General features: G+C 40.1%; 1 protein-coding gene across 1 annotated transcript in view; it reads left to right on the top strand.

Moving 5' to 3' along the window:
• The window catches only part of PXDNL (peroxidasin like), a 414,188-nt gene that overhangs the window by 347,619 nt on the left and 41,754 nt on the right, over positions 1–24,815 (top strand). The window contains 1 exon segment of the mRNA XM_019428907.2: positions 24,379–24,513. Within this exon segment, the coding sequence (XP_019284452.2) occupies positions 24,379–24,513 (135 nt within the window).

Below are 24,815 nucleotides of genomic sequence, written 5' to 3'. Positions count from 1 at the left end.
GTGTTGACGGTCTCCGTCCGCAAGTCTGTAGATTTCTGTTTGTCACTGGCTCTAACTAGGCCGATTTACACAGTTCTCTCTGTACCCTCTCCTGTTACTTGTTACTTGTTTTCCTTTTCACGTTAATTTGCAAGCGTGGCTTTAAGTTTGTTTCTAAACCTCTCCAGGCAAATGTGGAAGCAAGGAGAGCGCATCCTTGGGTCAGTGAAATAAACGCTGTCCCGTAACATTAAAAACTTCATAGTTCAGGTAATCAAGACAGATTAAGAATCGGCTAAAGCAGAGAGTCATCAAAATAAGGCCCAGGCACGTCTTAGGTATTTCCGCTTCACACATTTGAGCGCACATTAAGTCCCATAACTCGTGCTTTGGGGCAGGAGGGGGGCGGGGAGGTGAGGGGCAGAGTCTGTATTCCGGTTTTGTTTATTGCCGCTGTGACACAGATCTGCTGATCAGGATTCTCAGTCACCTGGTTTGGGCATAAGCTCATGCCCGGGCTGAATCTTCTGTGGGTACGGGTTGGTTCCGAAAGGGGAATAGGAATTTTCCACGGAAGCGATGGCATGAAAGCAGATTCCTTGTTTACATTTTCCCCTACAGTTTATAGTTATGTAACGCGCAACTAATTGGCATTGGGGTTTGACTCTCCTTTTGACGATCCTTCCCCAAACCCTGAGTTTCGTTTTCACAGGACTGAGTACTCTCCTCTTTTACACAAAAGTTTCATTATTTTATGTAACACATAATTAAATTACATAACCCAAATCACAAGTATGGCTGTGATAAGCAAGTTTGTAAACTCCACTGATTCCCAGCTGACAGCTCACGAGGCTGCAGCTGCAGCTCGGGCGGGAGTCCCCAACCCCAGGGCCGTCCATCCCCATCCACCTGGGCAGGACAGCAGCTCGGGCGGGAGTCCCCAACCCCAGGGCCGTCCGCCCCCATCCACGTCGGCAGGAATGGGGAGCGCAGGCTCCACACCCAGCATGGACCCTGAAGCAAGACTTGATCTCATGACCGTGAGATCATGACCCAAGCCAAAATCGAGAACCAGACGCTTAACTGACGGAGCCACCCAGGAACCCCCACTTAATAGTTTTAATCGACATACAATATCTTCATATTCCAGAATATATCCCCCCATCTCTAAGTGTCATCAGGTCTACAAAGCTAACGATTTTCTTCACTTGTGTTAATGTTGAAGGCTTGTGACAGTTTACCACCTGGAAGTAAAATCTGATTTTCCTTGTTGCTTGTACCTTCACGTGGGATCCTTTAGGTAGCTTTTAAAAAGCCGGAACAACATGCTATAACTTTCCTCTGAAACGACCACGAACAGCACCTGATCTGTCACAGGAAAGCCACATTGGGACGGGGTTTTTTAGTCACCTTTCAGTTCATTTCAGTCGGAATGGGGAGGCACTTTGGATTCTCCTCAAGGAGCTCAGGGCCGGGGGAATCACAACCCACATAACCCTCTCCTGTGACACGTTTGAGCAGTGGCAGCTAGCAAATCGGTAAGGATTTCTTCCCTAAGGTGGTGTCAAAACCCAGCCCCCCATGCTGTTTCCCACGGTGGCTCATCAATTTACATTCCCACCAGCAGTGCACCGCGGTTCCTCTTTCTCCGCATCCTCGCCAACATCTGTCGTTGCCTGAGTTGTAAATGTTAGCCATTCTGACAGGTGTGAGGTGATACCTCACCGTGCTTTGGATTCGTATTTCGTATTTGGACGAGTGATGTTGAGCATACAGAGAAACAAACAAAACATTATAAGTTTTTTTACTTGAACCTTGAAATTTTTTCCCTATTTTTTAAAGTTTAAATCCAAGTTAGTTAACATATACTATAATGATGATTCGAGGAAAGAATTTAGTGATTCGTCAGTTACATAACGACACCCAGTGCCCATCCCAACAAGTTCCGTCCTTAATGCCCGTCACCGTGTAGCCCATTCCCCCCACCCAACACTCCTCCAGCAACCCTCAGTTTGTTCTCTGTATTTAAGTCTCTTATGGTTTGTCTCCCTCTCTGTTTTTATCTTATTTTTGCTTCCCTTCTCCTGTGTTCATCTGATTTGTTTCTTAAAGTCCTCATATGAGTGAAGTCATATGATACTTGTCTTTCTCTGACTAATTTCGCTTAGCATAATACACTCTAGTTCCATCCACGTCGTTGCAAATGGCTGGATTTCATTCTTTTTGATTGCCGAGTAATACTCCATTGTGTGTGTGTGTGTGTGTGTGTGTGTGTGTGTGTGTGTGTATCACATCTTTATCCATTCATCCATCGATGGACATTTGGGCGCTTTTTGGGTTTTCCATATAGAGTATGGTGTCATCTGTGAAGAGTGAAAGTCTGACTTCCTCCTTGCTGAATTAGATACCTTTTATTTCTTTTTGTTGTCTGATTGCTAAGGCGAGGACTTCCAACACTGTGTTGAATAACAGTGGTGAGTGGACATCCCTGTTGTGGCCTGACCTCAGTGGTAAAGCTCTCAGTTCCCCCCCTTCCTCCCTTTCCTCCCCTCGTCTTCTTTCCCTCCTTTCCCCTCCCTGCTTTCCCTTGTCTGCCCCTCCTTCCTTCTCTTCCTCCCTCCCTCTCCCTTTCTCTCTTCCCTCCTTCTTTCTTTCATTCTTTCCTTCCTTCCTTCCTTCCCTCCCTCCCTCCTTCTTTCCTCCTTTCCTGGTCAAAATGTTTTAGTTTTCAAAGAGTTAAAAGACCATACAAAAATTACTCAAAAATGAATTACTTATTTTTTAACTTTTTAAAAGATCTTTTAATACCTTTTATTTATTTTGAGAGAGAGAGAAAGAGCATGAGTTGGGAGAGGGGCAGAGAGAGAGAGAGAATCCCAAGCAGGCTCCACACTGTCAGTGCAGAGCCCAATGCAGGGCTTGAACTCACAAACCATGAGATCGTGACCTGAGCTGAAATCAAGAGTAGGACGGTTAGTCAACAGAGCCGACAAGGTGCCCTTATTTCTTTTTTTATGGGATTATTTTTACTCTTAAAAAAAACATGCTCTTTCTATTCTCTATTTCTCTCTCTATTCTTTGCAAAACATATAATAAGCGGAACGTGAGGATTAATCATCCATTGAGTGGCGAACATAAATTCTCAGAGAGAGGCCATTTTGAAAGCTGTTTTTGAATCCTCTTTTGAAAATATAACGTGTGCATTTTTTGTGGATGTGGTTACTTCTGTTCTTTAATAAGTGCGAGGTTTTTTGTCACCCACTCTCACGGGGATGTGCAGCTGCCTCAGCTTTTTTAAAGAATAGCTTATAATTCGCCAAGTAAGTAATTTATATTCAGTACATACTCCTATCTTGTAGCTGCCTCACTGGATACTATTAAAAAAACAAAAGCACTTAGTTTCTCCTCTTTTCCACCCTGAGGTACCACAGGGTCAGACTGCAGTGACGGCTTCTCAGTAGCTTACGTCTGTCTCTGCCCCCCTGCCCTCACTCTGCTCAGGACTTGGCCATCGTTCCCTCAAGACTCCTGGCTCTTATGCTTCTAAATGTCTCTCAAACTTCCATACTCCTACCTGCCTTAAAGGACCTTTCGTCAACATCAGCCCTTTGACTTCATTGAATGGTTAGTATGTTAGCAAGTTCAGTTGCTGTGAAAACAGTGACTCTTAGCCACTTCATGCTAGACCACTTGGAAGATCTTCCAGAACCTTTGAACCTTCTTTTGCAGAGAAACGCAGCAAAACTACACAATCCAGATTCTGCATGTATTATTAGAGGCCTCAGATTCTTAAAGCCGCCCGTGGACGCTCCTCTCCCATTGATTTGGCACCCATATCCGTTCGGCACCCTCCTTTCCCCCTCGGGCCTACCACGCGTGTGCAGTGGGGGCTCGCCTGCCTCCTCTCTTGAAATGGTTGCTCCCTCAGCCGAAAGCAGCCCCAGACTGGAAACTCCCCTCTGTTCTTACTCCTTGCTCAACTGTCCTTGTCTCCTGTCCCTATTGGAGGGAGTGACTTTGTTCTTTCAGTTACAGAAGGATACTCGACCGTTTAAATATAGCCAGGCCTCCAGAGGACCGGCATTTTCTCTCCACCTCTTATCTCTGCTCCTTTCTGTTCAGGATTTATTTTTCGTTCTCCCTCAGCTCCCTTATCTGCTGTTTTATACATATGGTGCACTGCAGACGGCTCTCTCTCAGCTCCCAAGGTCACATACGGGATTTCAGAGCACAGCCAGCACAAGATTCCCGAGTATCGTATTTTCTCTAAACAATACTTTTAGAAGTACACCGTCTTACACAATTATACCAACTCCTGTTGCTAGACCGTAAATGCCGTTTTTAGAGCCTTTCCTCTCCTGGTCGTTTTCGTTCCGTCACATTTCTGCCTTTCTAGGGAACCTATTAATTTAATGACGGGGTTCCAAGAGTCTGTCCTTCTTGGTTGCAGAGAAATTGTCTCATTTATCTCTGAGTCCCCAGAGCTGAGCACATGGCCTAGCGCAGTGCAGCAGTTTGGGAGACACCGGGGAAGTGTGGCCGCCTGGTGACGCTCATTTTAGTCCCCTAAGGGCCCTGGGTTTGAAAATTAGTCTCAGTTTGAAGCCTCTGACCGGACAAAGTTTTCTTAGGTGTAAACCAAGTTTTTACACTTATCCATACCAATTTACTTTTCCATCAAATATTTAGTGGCCTCAATTAACTACGATGTATTCTAATTTTATATGTACAAAGGAGTGGAAAGGTACAGCACAGCAAGCCACATGGGTGTTCGATTCTTGCATCACCTTCACCCCAATTTCAAAAAATTAAAAACTCATTCAATCAACCTTGTAGCCCTGAAACAAGGAAAACACACGACTGAGCAAATAAAAAGTGACAAGAGGCCAATTAAAAATCAGGTTGTCAGTCAGTTATACCCAGAGGTCCCATTCTTAGAAGGCACTCAAGACCGTTCATTTAGCAAAAAACGGAATGCAAAATAATTAATTCAACACTTTAAAGCATGACATTTAATGACATTTAATTTAGCATCAGTTTGGTGGATGTTATCGTGATGAGTCTTAGTAATTGTGTTTTAGAAATGAATTTCTTTCAGAATCTGCCTTTATTCCTGCCTTTGAAAATTGAGGCTATATTAGATTATTTTACCATGATAATCACTGAGGACATTTATACTATGTTATACTGTTATGCTATACATTATGGTAATATATACTAATATTATCCCATAACTTAATTAGTCCTGGTTCTATACAAGATGAAATTATATTTCTACACACTTTATAGAACACTTTATCATGATCAAAATATGTGCTTCGTTTTATTTTTAAATTCTATTTTGCCAAAAAATATATATCTGGATGCAATATAGTATATTTCGCCTAAATCTCCCAATCTGACTAAACCAAAATTACATTTTTAATCATTATATGGCGACTGTAATATGCGGTGAAATGCACATTGTAAGTATACAGCTTGATGACTTTGAACAGTGTTCATACCTGTGTAATGATCACCCGGCAAAGACAGAGAACATTTCCTCACCTCAGAAATTTACCTCTTGCTCTTTGCACTTAAGCTTCCCACCCAGGCCCTCCCCGGCCGCCCCAGATCAGGTCTCTATCACTGGTAGTTTCTGGGACTTCATGTAAAATGAAATCGTACCGTCTATACTCTTTTAGGCTTGGCCTGTTTTGCTCACCGTGCTTTTGAAAATTCATCCAGGTGTCAGCTGTATCCATAGATGATATATTTTGTTGTGAACGTGAGTAGTAGTATTTGTATGGATGTACCCATATTTGTTTATTCATTCACCTGAGGTGGCCATTAGGATGTTTCCAGTGTTTATTCTGAGTGATGCTGCCAGTGAAGACTCATAGGCAAGCCTTTGCGTGGACTTCCGTGTCCGTCTCTCTTGAACGGAATACTTTCTGGATCACTTGGGAGCTCTGCTTGTCTCTTCTTCAGGTTGATATTTTCTACTGATTTTTCTTTCAAGTTCACGGGCTGTTCTGCCGTCCTCAACCCCCTTTTACAAACGTCACGTGAAATTTTCATTTCAGTTACACTGGTCCCCAAATTTACATGTCTTTACGGTTGCCAGTTCTCTGGTGACGTTTACCGAAATGATACCTCATTAAGAACGTATCTTATTTAATTTTGGAGCACGTCGGTGAGAACTCCTTTAATGTCCTTTCCTGATCAGTTCAACATCACAGCCGTACTTTTGGAGTTGAGTAGCATTGACTACTTCTTTTCTAATGTGCGGACCACATTTTTTGTTTTCTGTCTTGTAACTCTTAAATGCATATCAACTACTGGGATGCCACCTTGGACTTGTATGGGTTTTTGCTTTATGGTTTTTCTCACTGGAAATATGGAGAGCCCAGGGTGTTATCCACTGGGCCTCACTGACTTGAGCGGACCAGTCTCCAAGCTCTGTCTCCCATGCAGATGCTAGGCTTTAGGCTTTCTTGGAGTGTGTTTTATCCTTGTGAGGACAGAGCCGATCCGAAGACTTGGTGTTCTGTGCCTTGCCTGTCTGTCTGAGGTCACTAAGGTGTTACAGGGGTCTTCTGTTCTGATTCAACCCCCTGTGGTCGTTGCTGTCTCTAGGACTCAGGTATTCCCCCCGACTCAAGAGCTGGCCCAGCCCCTCCCAAGTTCTGGCCCCCTCCCCTCTGTGTTTCAGCAGCTTCAGCTGCTCTGAATTCTGGTCAGGATCCCTCAGCACAGCACCACCTTGAATTCTAGCAACGTGCACGTCCTAGGGTAAGTTTTCCCCAGGCAGAAAGCTGGGCCTTTGTGAGAGGTTTCCCTTTCCTCAAGTCTCTTAGGTTTATGCTGCCTATTGTCCAATATCTGAAAACTATGCACTCGTATTTTGAACTCTTTTATGGTTGTTTGTAATGGAAAGACTAGTCTCTTTCTGTGGTAGGGTCCCCTCCATAAGGAAAACAAAAACAGAAACAAAAAACCTCAAGGCCACCTGGCTATACATGACATACATGTATACATACATGACAACATACATGACAACATCCCTCACGACCTAAATGAGACACTTTGAATCAGACTGCATGTTTGTGTGTTACCATATATGGGAGACACAGAAGTAGAAAAAAAAAAAAAATATATATATATATAAAAAACTACAGTGGTGTAGTTCGGGGCTCAGTTCTTCGGTACGAACCCAACTGAGCCGTGCCGGCACGAATAAAGTTGCTTCCTGGAAAGACCAACCTCAGTGTTACAGCTCTCCGTGTGTGAGAATCCCACCACGTTTCCACTTAGGACGCCACAGCCAGAAACAGAATCTTACATTCATTCTCACGTAGGTAGTTGTTTCCCCTACGATTCAGCCTTAGTGCAATTGTTTGCACAAAAGTTGTTACCTTCCTTAATTAAATCTGTATTTTAGGTTTCTCTCTACCTCCGCCTGACTTTTTACCGCCATTCTCTGTGTTTTCCTCGGCTGCATTCCTGTTTTCTTACAGCATCAGAATTATGGCAGAAGACAAATTAGAGCATGTCACCTCTGCTTAAAAACATCATGGGATTTCCTCTTTCCTATTAGGTTAAGAAACATACTGTACTTGGAGACAAGTCCCTTTAGACTCTGACACGAACCTACATTTCCAGCTCTGTTTCTTGTTTTCCAAACCAAACCCCAGGCGTTCTGTGCGTTACCTGTTTCGCAGTTCACTTTTGCCCTTTCCCAGAGAATGCCATGATCTTTCTGGCATTTATGTCTTTGCATAAGCTGTTCCTTCTGCCTGGAAAACTTTCCTCTCCTTCACCTCCTCCGTTAAGACCACCTCAGTCTTTCAGATTCAAATCAAAGTTTTTGAATATTGTTACCCCTGCAGAGCAGACTTTTTCTCCGTGGTCTGTACGCACTTTGTTCTTACTTACAGCAAAATACTTCTTACTGCGACTGCTTATGTGCTCAACCTTTTCATTGAACTCTGAGCGTCCTGAAGGAAAATACCATATCTCCTTAAACTTTCTATCCTTCACATCTGGCAGCCTTCCTATCTAACAATGCTTGGTTCTTCGCAAATATTTGTTAACTAGAGTACATATTTTTTTGTTGTTTTATTTTCTTTTTGGTTTCGAAGGATTTTAATTCTTATTGCTTTAGATCATGGATTTGGGCTATGTAAATCTTTACAAATAAATTTAAATTGAAATAAATTGTAATATGTTACATAAATAATTTTTACTGTATCGTAACTTAAACAATTACCAAAAAAAACCCTGTAAAAATTGCAGTGTAATTTGTGATGATAACATGAATAGAATATGAGCATTGGGAATTATTTGCAACTCATTTACCAGTTAAGGAATTAAATCTGAATTTTAAATAGGTAAGTTTATTTTCTCTTATTTTATCATGACTTCTGGCCATTAACAGTACCCAGTAGAGAATCACTTTAAGGACAGTAGTAGTCTAACATGTTTGATCAACTTTTTATTTTTTAGTCCAAAGCCTAAATAAAATACTTTGGTTGAGTATCAGACCTGGTGGGTGTATGTTCATACATGACCTGTCTGTGAAGATCGCCTTAGAATAGTTCGGTCAAAAACATTAATTAAAATACTAAAAAATAAAATGTAACTAAGAAGTTTCTTCCCAGCTGTCCAGTGGAAAAGTCACTGTTCAGAAGCTAAAAATATAATCAAGTCCCTGTTTTTCTGCTGTGAGCTAAAAATAGAAAATTGCTTTGCTACAAGCTCTTGAGAAGAAAAGCAAGGCTAATTTCGACTGACATATGCCTTGTTTACTTACTGTTTACTTCCCGATAAATGTTCACATGCATCCCGGCCTCTCAGGACTCAGTTACCACTGAGTTGTGTGGAAATACAGGTAGCTTGTGCTCTGCTAAGGAAGCTCTTTGGGAACAGTGGGGGTCTTCCCAGGTCCCCGTGTCACACTGTCCCAGAACACGCCTGCAGTGTGCAGCCAGTGGGGGCGTCTCAGCGCACAGCTCTGACTTGACGTGTGCAAAGGGAAAGAAAACTGTAGCTTAGCTATTTCGATCACAAATCAAACATAAATGAATGCTATATTTGGATTGCCCATCAAGTCTATCCTTTTTTTCTCGGAACCGTGGGTGGTCTGTTGAAGCCGATGTCCCTGACTGCGGGCCTGTTTATTGCCAATCTATAGAACACGGTTATTTCTCAGGCAAGTGGAGCTAAGATCCATTAGTGTCAGTACCTGTAGCAAGAGAGGCACATGCTACCCTAATGTGTTGTAATCTTATATAATCTTCCCTTAGAAAAGAAAGAAAGGAGCAGTGGGGGCGCTATGGAATTATATTGTGACAGTCCCATTATCCAGTGACATTATGCTAGTGATTTAGAGGGGGGCAGGCTAACTGCCCTGAAAGTCAATTGAAGTAAGTATGGGTCTCGTTAGGCAGCAATAGATTTTTTTTTTAAAGTTTTCCAAAGCTATTTTTTTCCTCTGCTAAAAAAGAAAAAAGAAAGTGATAACATAGCCACGTGTTGCCTGTTTTCCGATATATCTTGTTCCGTTGTGGTGTTTCCTACTTTTCATGTCTGTTGAGTTATTCTATGACATCGTTTTCTCCCCTTGGAAACCCAATTGTATCCTGTCTGTTAATCCTTCAATGTCCTCTCTTCTGTAATTTCACCTTTTATTTAAAAAAAATGTTTAACATTTATTTTTGAGAGAGAGAGAGAGCACAAGTGGGGGAGAGGCAGAGAGAGGGAGACATAGGATCCGAAGCAGACTACGCTCTGTGAGTGCCTAGCCCGATGGGGGGCTTGAACTCAGGAACCATGAGATCATGACCTGAACCAAAATCAAGAGTCGGCCGCTTAACCGACTGAACCACCCAGGCACCCCTTCACCTTTTATTTTTTAATTAAACGTACGGTTTCTTTAAAATTTTTTCTGGTTCCTTCTTGTGTCCCATAATTTTCTTAACCCCCCTTGTTTCTAATTTCTTTAATTTAGTAAATCCTTTTTTTTTTTTCTAAATTCTGTTATCAATGTCTTAGCTTTTCTGTTTGCATGAAGAGCATTGGTCCCCTCAGTATTAGATCAATTCCACAAACATTTGTTAGGTTACTCTTAATTTATAAACCAGGATTGGGAAAGGGGAGGCAGCGCAGAGGAATTAAATGGCATTGCCACATTTGACGATCTCTCAAGTGCGATTTTGAAGAATCTGTCAGGTGCCGTTTCAGTCATCAGGAGGGCTCTTTTGTGCTTTGCCCAGCATCTGGAACTGTGTTTACAAAGTCAGGGGACCCAGAATTGCAGGGCTTAGCATGTATCCATACACACATTTTATAAGCACACGTAGCCACGTGGACACATCACAGGCTCTTTCTAGGGCCTGGGGAGGGACCCCGGTGGTTCCAGCTCTGAAGAGTTATTTTCATTTGCCTCGTGGGAAGTCTGGCTCTGGGGCATTACTCAGTAACTAGACCTACCCACCACAGATACTTTTCCTTGACCAAGCACGTATCTCTTAGGGTTGCTGAGTCTATGGCATCTTTGCAACGGGTGAGGCAGAGCATTGTGCCTGTTTGGGTCCGTCCCAATTTGTACCTGGGGCTCTTCCAAGGAGAACAGATAAGTGGTAATGAGAGAAAGGCCCAATCCCTTGGGGAGCCCCTGGGCAGGCCAAAGACTCCCAGGCATATGTGACCCTAGGACTAGGGCCTGTACCCCTGGACGCATGAGACTGAAACGGCGCTATAAACGCTAAAACTTCAGAGTAAATGTGAATACTCCTCAGTCCAGACTCCAACACAAGGTTTGGGAACCTACAGTTCACAGCCTGGCCACCTGTTCTTACAAATAGTTTTATTGTTACACAGCCATACCCATTCATTTGCACATTAACTGTGATCAGTTTTCCATTATAGTGGCAGGGTTGAGTAGTTGCAATAAAGATTGTGTGGCCCGAAAAACCAAAAATATCTATTACCCGCTATTTAAGAACAAGGTTGCTGATGCCTGCTCTAGTAAAACACAAACACAATAGAAGAGTGATATTCTTTAATGAATTCTTCTAATTTATCTCAAGATTTGGGACTGATACTGTTTATTTTAGGCTTATAATTTTCTCATATCAAAATAAGACACTCACATATCAAATTATCTCAAAATGGAAGTTAGCTCTTTCTTGTTTATCTTAAATTTTATGGATTTTATAAGGCAACCATTTAACACATGAGATGCTGTTTTTGTTTAAATGGTTTATGTTCCAGAATGAACAGAATAGTTCAGGTGGAACTTTCTTATATATGCCATGAAGACTTACCCACTTTCTAGGTCATTATTTTGTGAACTAGTGTTAACTTGGCCAAGCACAAACAGTTGACAAGTGGAGAATTTATCTGATTCTGAAGTCTAGGCTTTATCCACAGCCCAACTAGAGTAATATATAGCTCTGCATTGTTTCCTCTGATTGCTGTAACAAATTATCACAAACGTGGTGACTTAAAATGACGTTAATTATCTTAGAGTTCTAGAGATGAGAAGTCTGGAATATGTCTCATTGAGAAGAAATCATGGTGTCTCTTTCTGGGGGCTCGAGGAGAATCTATTTCCTTGCCTTCCCAGCTTCTAGAGACTGCCTGCCTGCATAGCTTGGCTTGTCTACTGTCTTCAGAGCCAGCAATGGCGGTTGAGTTTCTCACATGACATCATTCTGACACTATTCTGTGGTCAACTCTCCCTGACCCATGCTTCGGGCTCTTATCTACTTTGAAGGACCCGTGTAATCACACAGGTAATCCGCAGTCATCTGCCATCTCAACATTCTTAATTTACTCACATTTACGTTTCTTTTGCTGTGATAGTTAACATACTCCCAGTTCCCAGAGATCAGGATGTGCTCATCTTTGTAGGGGGAAGCGGAGGTGAGAGGTACATAGTCATTACACAAAACTTAGCATTGCCAGTATTTTCTTTACTTTTTAAAAAATTGCCGGTGGTGGTGTTTTGCATTGGCTTTTAGAACAGAAGGAGAATGCGAGAAACATTTTAATCCAGCACATACAAATAAAGACTCTGATATCAGACCACAGGAGTTCTGGGCACTCTCGGACTCCTTCTCACTGTGTCGCTCTCGGTAACCTTTCCTAGTCTTATATTTCTAGTTTCTAAAATGAGGAATGCCATGTTTAAATGAAGCTGCTTCAGGTTCCAGTTGCCAGTAGTGTTGATTCAGGAGAATTAGAGAAAAATATTCTGCAAGTAAAGCTGGAAAGAATGTGTCTCCGTGGGAGTGAGTCTTTCCTTTTCTGTTCATGGTAGCATGACATACACATAAAAGGTACACTTCAGATTGGAAGTGAAACGGATTGACTTTATATTATGCAAAAATCTTAACAGGTCGTGTGTAACTCGAAAGTTTTTTTCTCACAACATACATACCAAAATGGAGTCGGGATGATCTCATTTGTGTAATCTCTAGTCTTGGTGTTAAAATTATTGAGGAGCTTTGGTATTCATGTCCATGACTATCAAGCAATTTCTCCAAACTTCACAATACAAAACACACTGTTGTCACTGTTGAAAATCTGTGCTTTGTGCCATTTAATTAGGGCAGCCCGTTGCCTCACTGAACAGATAAAAAGCCCAGGAGACCTTGAATGTACATCTTCACTTGTTGGCTGCAATTGCAGAAAGCAGTGGTTTTCTGCTTTAGTGGATGAGAAAAGCAATAATAACTTTTATCATGCAGAATTCGTAGAATACACGGAAAGTATTTTTAAGTGCTTGATAAGTTAAAGGAAAGAAATGTGTGAATTAATATTCGTACTTACCTGAGAGTATTAGAGAAGCTGTAGGACCCAGGTGATGTATCTCGTGATGTATCACCTGGTCCTTTTCTGGGCTCAATAGTGACTTTGAGAACTTGGGCTAATTTCATGGCCTGCATAGGTTTCCAGTTCCTTAAGCGTGTTATTCATCAGCTAGGACATCGGAAACTCCTAGAACGTGCTAAAATATGCACGTTCAAAGGAGCCTTTGAAAATATTTGAGTGTGAGGTTGACATGAGCTGATTGGAATCAGTTTAGAATGTTTTTAAATATTGAATCAAGTCAATAATTGCTTTCATTCTATATAGCACCAGATGTTCTTTGCAAATTTGGGATGGCTTGGTCAAAATCCCCATTACTGCATTAACTCTGAATGGTACTTTGTAACCTTTTTTAGCTAAGGTAGAATTTTTTTAAGTGTGACATCTATAGTCAATGAATTCGCCAGCTTATTTTCTATCTTGAAGTACCTGAAGTAACATTTGAAAGTGCAATTAAAATATGTAAACATATTGTACTGTATATAATATTAAACTTTTTCTTTGTTGTTCTTACCTATTCCATTATTGGAAATAACAGAAAAGCAACTTTAAAAAGAGTATGACATGTTCTATAAAGAATTTGACTAATAGCCTCCTTTCAGTGACAGTTTGACTTTAAGAGAGTTTCTTGGGAAATAACCAATTCAGTAAAGTAAGCCTCTTTTTGTTGTTGTTGAACTTTTTCTTAGACCTATTGAATAAAAAGTAAAAATACAAAGAAGGGTTTTAAACATTAAAAAGCTCAAAATAAAGGGCAATTTTTACATGCCATAAAGGACAAAGAAACTAAAAGCTGGGGAGAAATCAGTGGTGAATGCCGTCTTGGCCCAGGAGTTATGATACATGAATAGTGGTTCTAGAAATCAGAGGTGGGGGTTTTACTGCCCACCTAGGGCCAGGAGAAGCCTCCCGCCTATTGTAGGCAGAGGGCTGAAACAGAGATGCCTGCTCAAAGGTGGCTTCATCTATTCAAAGGGTGAAGGGAATGAGAAAAGCACTTTCCATCAGGAAAGAGGAAACAGCAAGACAGTTTCTTGACTAACTGTCAGGGGTTGATGCTGGAATGGAACATGAGGCTTTGTGAAATATTTCTGAAAGCCCGTGTTACACAGGAGAGAAATGTGAATTTACTCAGATGCCGTGATGCTGGAAAGAGCAGCAGCGTGGTGACCACCCTGGGACGTGTGAGACCATGAAGATCTTGGCAAAAGCTCGGGTGAAATCACCATGTAGGTTTTCCACAAGCTGACATGTACGGACAATCAGAGGAAAGACAAAACAGACTCCTAGGATGTTGTGTCCGTCACATATGCACACCAGTTAAAAACTGATGGGGTAAGTAAATAGCCAGGAGATAGCCAGAGATGAGAACAAATGAAAAGCAGTAAAACAAAACAAAACAAAGAATCAGGATGCGAAATCAAGGGAGATGAGGTCAGTGTGAAAGATACTGTAAAGGTAATTAAGTAAAAGAATGTGTAGATACCATGTTAAAAGATACTGTGAAAGTAATTAAATAAGTAAAGGAACGAATAGATACCACATTAAAACAAAAGGAAAATGTAGGAAATACAGATATTTGAAAAATAAATAGAATTTTCAAACATGATATACAACTACTTAGAATAAAGAATTAATGAACTGGAAGAGAAACTCAAAGGGATCATTCAGCATGTAATACTAACTGATAAAAAGAATAAATCATAAGAAAGATTCAAAAACACGGGGTGCCTGGGTGGGTCATCGGTTGAGTGTCTGACCTCTTGGTTTCAGTGCAGGTCATGGGACTGAACCCCAAATTGGGCTCCACACTCAGCATGGAGCCTGCTTGGGATATTCTCTCTCTCTCTCTCTCTCTCTCTCTCCTCCTCCTCCTTTGCTCATTATCTCTCTTTCTCAAAAAAAAAAAAAAATAACAGACATGGAGAAAGATTGCAAATGCCAAATATTTATAGACATTTCAAAAGATAGAGAAAGGAATGCAGGCAAGACACAATGGAAGAGTTAATGGGAGAAGACTTACAGAATTGAAAGACTTCAGTCCTCAGATTGAATGAGCAATGTACCCATCTACTGCCTACCTAACTTAGAGTATAAAACAAACCTGTGTCTTTGAGGCCTGCATGGTTAAGATGGGCTAGGTTATGGTCATCAACAACCACAAATCTCACAGGCTGAACTTGGCAGACATTTATTAATGGCTGACTCATGTTAAGTGTCTAACTGAAGTTGGAAAGAATAAATATAAAAGCAAAAATTAATAAAGTGGAAATGTAAAAACTGAGAGTAATTAATATATCCAATTGCTAGAAACAACAAAAACACAAAATAAGCAGACTTTTCAAAAAAATGCTATTTTTATTTTTATGAAAATAATTTTGAAAGTCTTATTACATAAATAATTTCTTAATTGATCTTAGGATAATGAAAAATACAATGCCAAATTAGAGCCTTTAGAAATTTGAAATCGTCAAAGAAAAGCAACCAAATAGTCTCTGGGCTCTAAGTAAGGCAAACTCAAATTGTAAGGAGCATATTATATTGTGGAATATATAAAGAGATGAAACTCTACGCAGTTTATTGGATGAAACCAGCAGACCTCTGGTAATCAACCTTAAGACAACATCAATAAAATCATATCCTAGTATCTCTTTTTTGGTAAGGAATGAAAAACGTTTAAAGTGCTTCTCCATCAAATCACGAATAGTAATAGAATAATCTAATATAATTAAAAGAGAGATGATTTCAGGAATGTAAGAATGAGTCAGTATCAATATAATGATCACAATAGAATGTCCAATTATAAAACCCATACAATCATCTGAGAATGTGACAAAGTGACATTTGGTAAAATTGAATACACATTCAAGATGAAAGCCCTAACAGCCACAACACCTACAATAACAACAACGGCAGCATAATTCTTAGTATTCAGGGAATAGAAACATCTTTTGACCATTATATTCACCAGTGCGTTCAATTATTAATTAAGCTAATTAATAAGTATTTATGAACTGTCTGGTCTCTTCTTGCTATTTGCCTAATAACAGGCACACAGTCAATATTCTAGTGAAAAAGGCAAATAACTAGCCGTTGTGTGACCAGTCCCCTTCTGTTACCTCTGTGACAAACATTGCCGAACTCTCACAGACTCTTTCATGCTGAACCCGGATATGACCTCAGAATTCTTCTGGACGTGGTTCTCATGGCAACCAGCAGTTGCTCCCGTTTGATTGGACTTCGCACACCAGAGGTGACCTCCTCACGACCCCTCACTGCAACTAGTCCCATCTGGAAACCCGGGAAGGCTCTATTACCAGTAGTTTATGTGGCCTTTGAATTTCAATGCAATGCGCCATGTTGGGAAAAGCGCGTGATAGGAGATACGAAATGGGGACTGCTTATTCTTGTAATTTGCGAATTTTCACCATTTTAGAATGTTGTCTCGAAGGGAGAATTGTAAGAGGAGGTGAAGATGATGAGATGTTAGCAGTGTCATAGTTTGTGGTGGGTTTCATTTGCTCTGTGAAGAAGGATCACAGTCATCTGTGAAGGTGCAAGGGGAGAGCAATGGGAAGTTGAATTTGGGTGGAGAACGTCTAAAATAGTAATGGATCAGAGTGGAGGAGGTTCAGACGGAGTACCAAACCATAATTGTTTTGCAGCTTTGGAGATACAAATGAAATTTATAAATCAAATGTTTACAGTTAAGATCAAGTAGGGTAATAAAAATAAAATGTTTATCACTTAACTGACATATAGAAAAGACTCTCCTCTATCTACTCTCTATATCTATCTATCTCTCTACCTACCTACCTACCTACCTATAAGCTATCCATATCTTTCTATCTATATCATCTACCGATTTATCTATCTACTCTCCATCTATTTGTCTATTATCTATCTTCCATCTATCTAATCTAATCTATCTGTCTTGCTACAACTACAATGACATATGGAGCAAGACTTCAGAGACTTAGAAGAAATCTCCATTTTTGTGGATACACTTTTATATACTATTTTATATACTATAGTTTGTGTTTTAAACACCTGTTTAGGCCTTCTGGTGGGCCTGTGCATTTTTAGAGCAGAGTCTATCAATTAGTTCTATTCTTAATTCCAGACTAGTGTTTAGAAAACTCCAGAAGTTATTAAGAATTTGTGGATTATAAAAAGGGTTGGGGCACCTGGGTGGCTCAGTCAGTTGAGTTTCTGACTTCGGCTCAGGTCATGATCTCACGGTTCGTGGGTTCGAGCCCCACGTCAGGGTCTGAGAACTCAGAGCCTGGAGCCTGCTTCAGATTCTGTGTCTCCCTCTCTGTCTGCCCCTCTCATGCTCTGTCTGTCTCAAAAATAAATAAACACTTAAAAAAATTTTTTTAACAAAGGGTTAATTGTGTATATGTCATAATCAGAATTAAACCAGTAGCTTATTACTGTATTTCCTTAAGTGTGGGATGCTTACCACAGGATGTGTATTAGATAATTTTATGTGGTTTGTAGACATGACATTCAGTAATATTTTCTCATGCAGTGAAAAGTGTATTTCCTTTCCTCTTCAACTTATTTTTCTGTGTCTCTGGTTATGATATGATGAAAAGTCTCTTTAGGGCTTTTCATGTCTTTAACATCCAATACTCACTTGTTAAGGAATCTTTTAAATAAAAAGAGAACGCTTCTTAGAGCCAGAGATTTCAAAGGGTTGCTACTATGTGAGTAGAATTAGTAAAAATGTTTTGTTCTGTATTTGTATTTTATCCTGACTATGAAAACTATACCAAAAAAACAAATTTCTCATCTACGGCTACTACTGGGGTCAAATAGAGGAGGGATTTAATTGTTACTAGCTGCCATGCTGTAAATTTGCGGATATTATTTTCATGCAAGATACTCTTTGCGAATGTTTTTCAAATATGTTACTGTTCCATGTGCATGAGTTTCTGATGGGGACAAACCTGTCCTTTTCACATGGGGGAGTCCTTCCTAGTCTCCATGACTCCATGACTGCAGTATCTCTGTCTTGCTCTTGATTCTCTGCTTTGGTTTTATGCTTTTCTTCTTCTGTTTCTTTCTATTCTTTATTCTAGTCTTTCGCCCCTTCTCTTTCGCTTTTCTCCTAACTGATCACAAGATAGAGTATCAATGATTATTTGTATTATTATAAAATATATAATTAGTCTTATAAATATATAATATATAGATTATATATAAATATATATATTTATATATAAATTATAAATATATAATTAGAGTCTTATACTCTGTACTCTGCTTCTGAAAATTTGATGACTATTAGCATTTTTAGTTCTCTATAAAATATTATGTATAGTAGCTTAGATGATTTTCTTCATACAAAGTTGTAGTAGCAAGAAAAGTTCCTCTTCTTGTGAAAGCAAAAGATGGATTGTATTATATATTTGTTCAAAAAAAGTGATACTTTATTTTCCTCCTTTGCCGAATTTTTCTGTGCCATTTCCATTACGGAGGTAATGTTTCTTAAAGATAGAGCTTTATGGTGCTCCAAAATGCATAAAATCTCAATTGTAGAGGAATTTTAAAAGAAAAAAAATACGATGTCATTAAAATCTTTCAGGAAGCAGGTACAGTCCTGAGATAAGCTTCTGTTAAAAAGTTTTTTTGAGGAATTTCACCTCCCCATTAAGGAACTCACATTTCTTTCTGGTGTTTAGGTGACTTTAAGTCAACCATAAAGTTACATCGTACGATGTGTCTGATGTGACTAGTCACACTGGTGACGTAGTATGTGCTCATTGTTTTAATTTCTTTAATGGTTTTGTCATTTGCTTCTGTCAAATTGAAGCAATCATCCTGAGGCAGAAGGAATTTTTATTTTGTGTGAGAGTACGCAAGGGCATGTTGCTTTTTTGAAGGACACGTTTCATATTTTTCTCTCCAAAAGCTACTAAATGATCACATTTGTTCTAAAAATTCAGAAGAGGGTCAGAAAGCTTTTCCCCAAGGACACCTTCTCCCAAGGCACCATTCCTTAGTGTTTGTGGTAAAGCCTTGTATTTGTTTCAGTAAAATTATATCTTGCTACATTATCTGTTTTTCACTTTGAATCAGGAACCATGGAGAGCCCTGAAAAAAAAAATTCTATACAGGACCTTCTCCCCTGGTGTCTGTCAGAGCCATCCAATCGAAAGGTCTTATTATTCCTCCTTCTAAAGCAGACTCGAAGTCAGACTGTTGTTAGGAAATTAGATAAAGATGGACGCTGTCATCTTTGGGGCGTGCAATTGTTCATGCCGAGGTTTGCAGATCTTTTCTTTCAGCTCTTTGTGCATCAGAATTGTAATAGAAATACCACTCTCAGCGTAGCTGGACTTTGTTTATTTACTCTTCTCGGTCTGTGTGTGGCTTGTTTTGCAGTGATGGAAAAGGCTAGAAGCTAAATTCTATTAAACACAGTTAAATGTTACATTAGCAGAGCTTGGAGACCGTGAAGACGGTTTGCACACTTGCTTTGGGCATTGCACACTAATGTGCCACTTAGGCCAACGTTATGATCCCAAGCACCTGGAACGTTCCAGTTTGCTCCCGCACTGCACACCAAGGAGGGTGGTGTCACTGCTATTGTCAGTGTAGGAGCAGCACTGATCAGGTGCCGTCCCAGATTATGTGACTTTTTACAGTCATAACCATGCCGCCTTTGTGTTGGGTTACTCCTTTCAAGTATGGAACAAACGTTGTTGAGTGTTTGAGTATTAGCTTTGGGGAGGAAATTGAAGAAGTGAATTGAGGGGCGCCTGGGTGGCTCAGTCAGTTGACCAACTGACTTCAGGTCATGATCTCACATCCATGGGTTTGAGCCCCACGTCGGGCTCTGTGTTGACAGCTTGGACCCTGGAGCCTGCTTCGGATTCTGTGTCTCCCTCTCGCTCTGCCCCTCGCCTGCTCTCTCTCTCTCGCTCTCTCGCACTCTCACTCTCTGTCTCTCAAAAAATAAAACATTAAAACATTAAAAAAAAAGAAGTGAATTGATATACCAAAGAAATTAAACATAGAAGCTGGTTTATAGTCTTACTAGGGACTAATCATAACCAAGAAAGAAGAAATACAAGGCCTAGAATTTTAAAAATTAAAAAACTAGAGCTGACATTCTCCTGAGTAATGCAGATGAATGGGTAACAAATGTTTGGAGAACTTACTGATTTCAGACCTCCCTCTAATGCGGTTGGAGCTCAGTATTGTTATTGTTTCAGACATACTCCAGAAATGATTAATAACTTAGTCAATATGGTTGGTACCTATACTAAGTGTCTTTAAAAGGCTCATAGTATTTCCTGGAGCTATGCAGTGAGCCACAATAAAAGCAGTAAGTTACAATAGGGATAGGAGTGGAATGGTTAAAAGGTGAAAAACAAATCCATATCAAAGGACTGACATTAACAAAGCCACGGTTACACTCTATGAGAAAGTTCAATGTTCTAATATCTAAAACCTCAAACTACCATTTCTTTTATGAGCTCTTAACAATTCACAGACTTTTTTTTTTTTTTTTTTTGAGAGAGAGGAAGAGAGTGCAGGAGAGCAGGGGAGGGGAAGGGGGAGAGAGAGAGAGAGAGAGAGAGAGAGACTCTTAAGCAGGCTCCGTGCCCCACTCAGGTTCTGCCGTCTCTTGACTGTTAGATCATGACCTGAGCCGAAAGCAAGAGTGGAAGGCGTAACCGCCTGAGCCACCCAGGAGCCCCAGAAACATTTCATTGGAACACATGAATAACACAAGTATGGCAGCTACCATGATTAATATTCAGAGTTGTATGGAAACCATAGTGAAGACAATAAAATAAGAAAGAGGTAACTACTGGAAAGGATAAAATAAAACTGTCATAATAATTTTTTGCAAGTTCTCTACATATAAGGAATATAGGAAAAGTCAAATTGCGATACCAAATGAGGAGAAAAGACTAACAAAAGTTGTGCAATACGTTAGGAAAGAAAATCGGATAGTTTCTAGAGAACACCTAAGAAATAGAGTCATGTATCTCATTCAGGAGAAGCAATATTCAATAATTCAAATGTGTCAGTATTCTCCTAAAATGATGTATTCGTTGTAATTCCAATTAAGATCTTAATAGTTCTTTGTTGTGGCATCCGCAAGCTGATTTTAAAATGAACTTCGTAGAGAAAATGGCCAAGAAGGATCTGAGTGATTTGATGTTCCAGTTAGCAACACTTATTATACAGCTTTTAGTAATTAACACAGTGTGATATTGATTCACGAATAGACAGAAAGACTGAAGGAATAGAAAGCCACACCAAGAAATGTGCTTACACGTGGAACCATGATATTTGAAAGTACTGCCGTGCAAATTAGTGAGAAATGAGAACATTCTCGGTAAGTGGTGCAGTAAAAATTGGCTATCCATGGGTAAAAATGAGTATGGATTCCTATCTCACATCACATATGAAAATCAATTCCAAATAGACGAAGGGCTTACATCTGAGAGGCAGAAGTTTAAAACTTAAAAAAGAAAGTCAGAATATCTTTATGGCATTGGGGAAGAAAATGGTTTTTTAAGTAAAATTTAAAAAAAATACCACCTACAAAAAATTGAGAAAATTGACCTTAAATTCAAGAAAATATTTTCATCAAAGTCGAACATAATGAGAGGGATTAATAAAAAAGGTCCCAAATTTGGAGGAATACATTTGAACATAGATAACCATGCATTAGCATCCAGAATGTATACAGAACTCCTAAAGTGAGAAAGAACACCACCCAATAGGAAGATGGGAAAAAGACATAGTGTAAATAGGCATTTTATGTAAAAAAAAAAAAAAAAGCTCAATCAATATGTAGCAGATGCCCAACTAAATAATCAAGATAATGAAAATCCTAGTGAAGCACCTATTCACACCCATCAGATGAGCACAAATTCTACAAAGTAGATATATTGTCAAGTTAGCCTTAGAAAAACAATGGTCATTTGATTCTTTGATTCGGCATCTCTTAACGTGGCTTCCTACAAAACTACGAGACTACAAAGAAGACACATCCAAAAACACATGACTTATACATTCAGAATTCGTAGGAGACAACAATGGCATCAATTTCAAATTGCTTCAAGTTTGAAAATAATCCCCAGCTTCCAACAGAACTTCCATTGGAGCTCCACCTCCATGCAAGTGTGGGTGTGGAGAGAAGGATGGAGCATTCAGAAATCTCTGTGGACCAACGAAAGGGAATCGGCATAGATGAACTACAGGAAAGACGAAATCTCTCTAGAAGGACAAAGTCCGACAGTAAGTGCTAAGTCTACATCACCGAATATGGCTCCAAATACAGCTCTGGTGTCTACACCAATCCCAGGGCCGAAAGTAACCAGAGATAACCATTTTTAGGGACCGAAGGAGATAAGGAGAGAGGGGACAGTGCCCCTTCATATCCGACAGGAAGCTAAAGTAGAATGAAGTGAAATGAAGAATGCCTAAGGAATGAAAGAGAAATAAAGTGTGCCAGTGTCTGCTCTCCCCTGTTGCCACCAACACTGCAATCAACGATGTGTCCTGCATGGCAGTGACGGAAAGGTATGCTGCCCAACTGGAAATCCACTTCATGAAATGCCTGGGCGAAGAGGGGGCGGGGGACTTCTTTCAAATAAAGCTACGGAGCAAGAAAACAGAAATGCAAATCAAAACATTACAGAGAAAAATTCTCCCGGGGGGAAAAAATGGAAGCAGAAGGAATCTATAATGCAACACTTGAATCTGAATTAAACAAGCACTCAAACACTCAGACAAGTACTTGGAGATATAAAAGCCCAGCTATCATCAGAAAGTAAGAAAAAAGATGCAGGAGAAGGAGAAGATCAGGGGGAGGGGGAAGGAGGAGGAGGTAGGAGAAGGAGTAAGAAGGGTCGCAGCAATGACACTGAACTAAACTCAAAAAAAATGTTGAAGAAATTCAATGTGCCAAGGGCACTACCTATTAAAGTTGAAGATATGCATGTGGATATGTATCACATACAACTTCTATATGCTTATTATGAGCCCATGAACTGTACATATATTTTAGGCAGTTTGGCATTATCTATTAAAATTAAAAGTGTCTGCATTTGAAGAGTTAGTGTTGGCATGTTCTAGAGCAGGGATCCGCAAACCACAGCCCATTGGCCAAATCTCACCCACCGCCTGCTTTTGTAAAGAAAGGTTTATTGGAACACAACTGCGTCCATTTTTTTTATATGCTATCTTTGGCTGCTTTGGTGAAAAAGGGAAGAGTTGACTAATGGCAAAATGTGGCACACACGCTGAAAATATTTGCTATCGTATCCTCTGTCATAAAAATTTCTAGTCTAGAGAGACCTCTGTCCGTATGAAGAAACATGGGTGAGAATGTTCATAGTAAAATGTTGAAAACCACAAATATTCATCACCAGTAGAATGGACGACTAAATCGGAAGAGTATCCAAGGGGCCACTCTAGGGCTGAGAAAAGGAACTAGCTGCAGGGGGGTACAGCAACAGGACGAATCTCCAAATAAACCGTGGTGTGAAAAGAAGTATGAACATTATGTTTCCATTTGTGCCAAGGTTAAAGCATATGAAGCTAAAGTATATGGAGTCCATGGAATCGTACGCACGAAATAAAGTGTTAAGGACAGGTCAAGTTGTTCCCATGTTTAGGAGACAGGGAAAGACGGTCTCAGCAGCTCTCACATGGAGTCTCATGAGTACTGGTCATGTTTTCTTTCTTTAAGTGGATGGTGTGTCCAAAGCTGTTTGGCTTAAATTATCATTAGCATTACGATAGTTTTTAAATTTTAAAAATCACTTCAAATCCCAAATCTAAGGATCATTATCTTTTTATTTTGATTTTTTTTAATGTATATTTTTGGGAGACAGAGAGATGGAGTGGGGGGAGGGGCAGAGAGAGAGGGAGACACGGAATCAGAAGCAGACTCCAGGCTCTGAGCTGTCAGCACAGAGCCCGATGTGGGGCTCGAACCCACAAAGCGCGGGATCATGACCTGGGCCGAAGTCGGACGCCCAACCGACTGAGCCACCCAGGTGCCCCAAAGGATCATTATCTTTTTAGCAAGAAAGAAATTTATCTAATACATTAAATTATTTCCACAAACTATTTTTTCACTCTGTTTAGCATAACTATCAAATACACTGACATGGAGATTTTTTAATGCTTAGTGTATTTGCTACATGTTTCTAGAAGAATTAGTTGGATGTAGATCTGCACACACACACACACACACACACACACACACACAGAGTTATAGTCCATATACTTACAGGATAATTAGAAGAACGCAGTAGATCTTACATGAATGGTGTTAAATGCTCTTGGTTGGGCCACTGCTCTGTTCCTGGCCAGCTGGGTGATCCCTGAATTCTTCCGTCATCTCAGCGTTGTTGCCTGTGAAATGAGAATAAAAATCATCTCTGCCTTTCTTTTTAGTGTATATAAAATGCAAAAATTGCTTTGCAGTCCTTAGTATAAATAATTCTGTGAGTGTCACTTTGCCAGTCCAGCGTGTGATGTCTGTCTGCTTGGTTTCAGGTTGTACGGCTCTCCAGGCAACATCGACCTCTGGCCCGCCCTCATGGTTGAAGACCTGATCCCTGGTACGAGAGTGGGACCAACACTTATGTGCCTGTTTGTTACCCAGTTTCAGCGGCTAAGAGATGGAGATAGGTGAAGAATTATGTTATACTTCTCGAAGATAACAAAATTGGCTTTTTCTCCCAAATCATGCATTATAAGTATGAATCTGTACTTCCTATGGTTTAACATATATTGAATATGAGAAATAACAAATGGCATCTGGTCACAGAATTTTTCTGACCACTGATAATACCAGATGGCATTCATTTCTATAAGTTCTTGTAAATCTTTGTAAGGAAGGAAGAAATAGACTGACTAGGAAGGGCATAGAAGTCAGTAGTTAAAAGAATGCACCAAAGGCGCCTGGGTGGCTCAGTCGGTTAAGCGTCCGA

This window comes from Panthera pardus, unplaced genomic scaffold (assembly GCF_024362965.1).
Source record: "Panthera pardus isolate Hobbes unplaced genomic scaffold, ASM2436296v1 HiC_scaffold_7, whole genome shotgun sequence".
NCBI lineage: Eukaryota > Metazoa > Chordata > Mammalia > Carnivora > Felidae > Panthera > Panthera pardus.
This window is presented reverse-complemented; position numbering and strand designations above follow the sequence as displayed.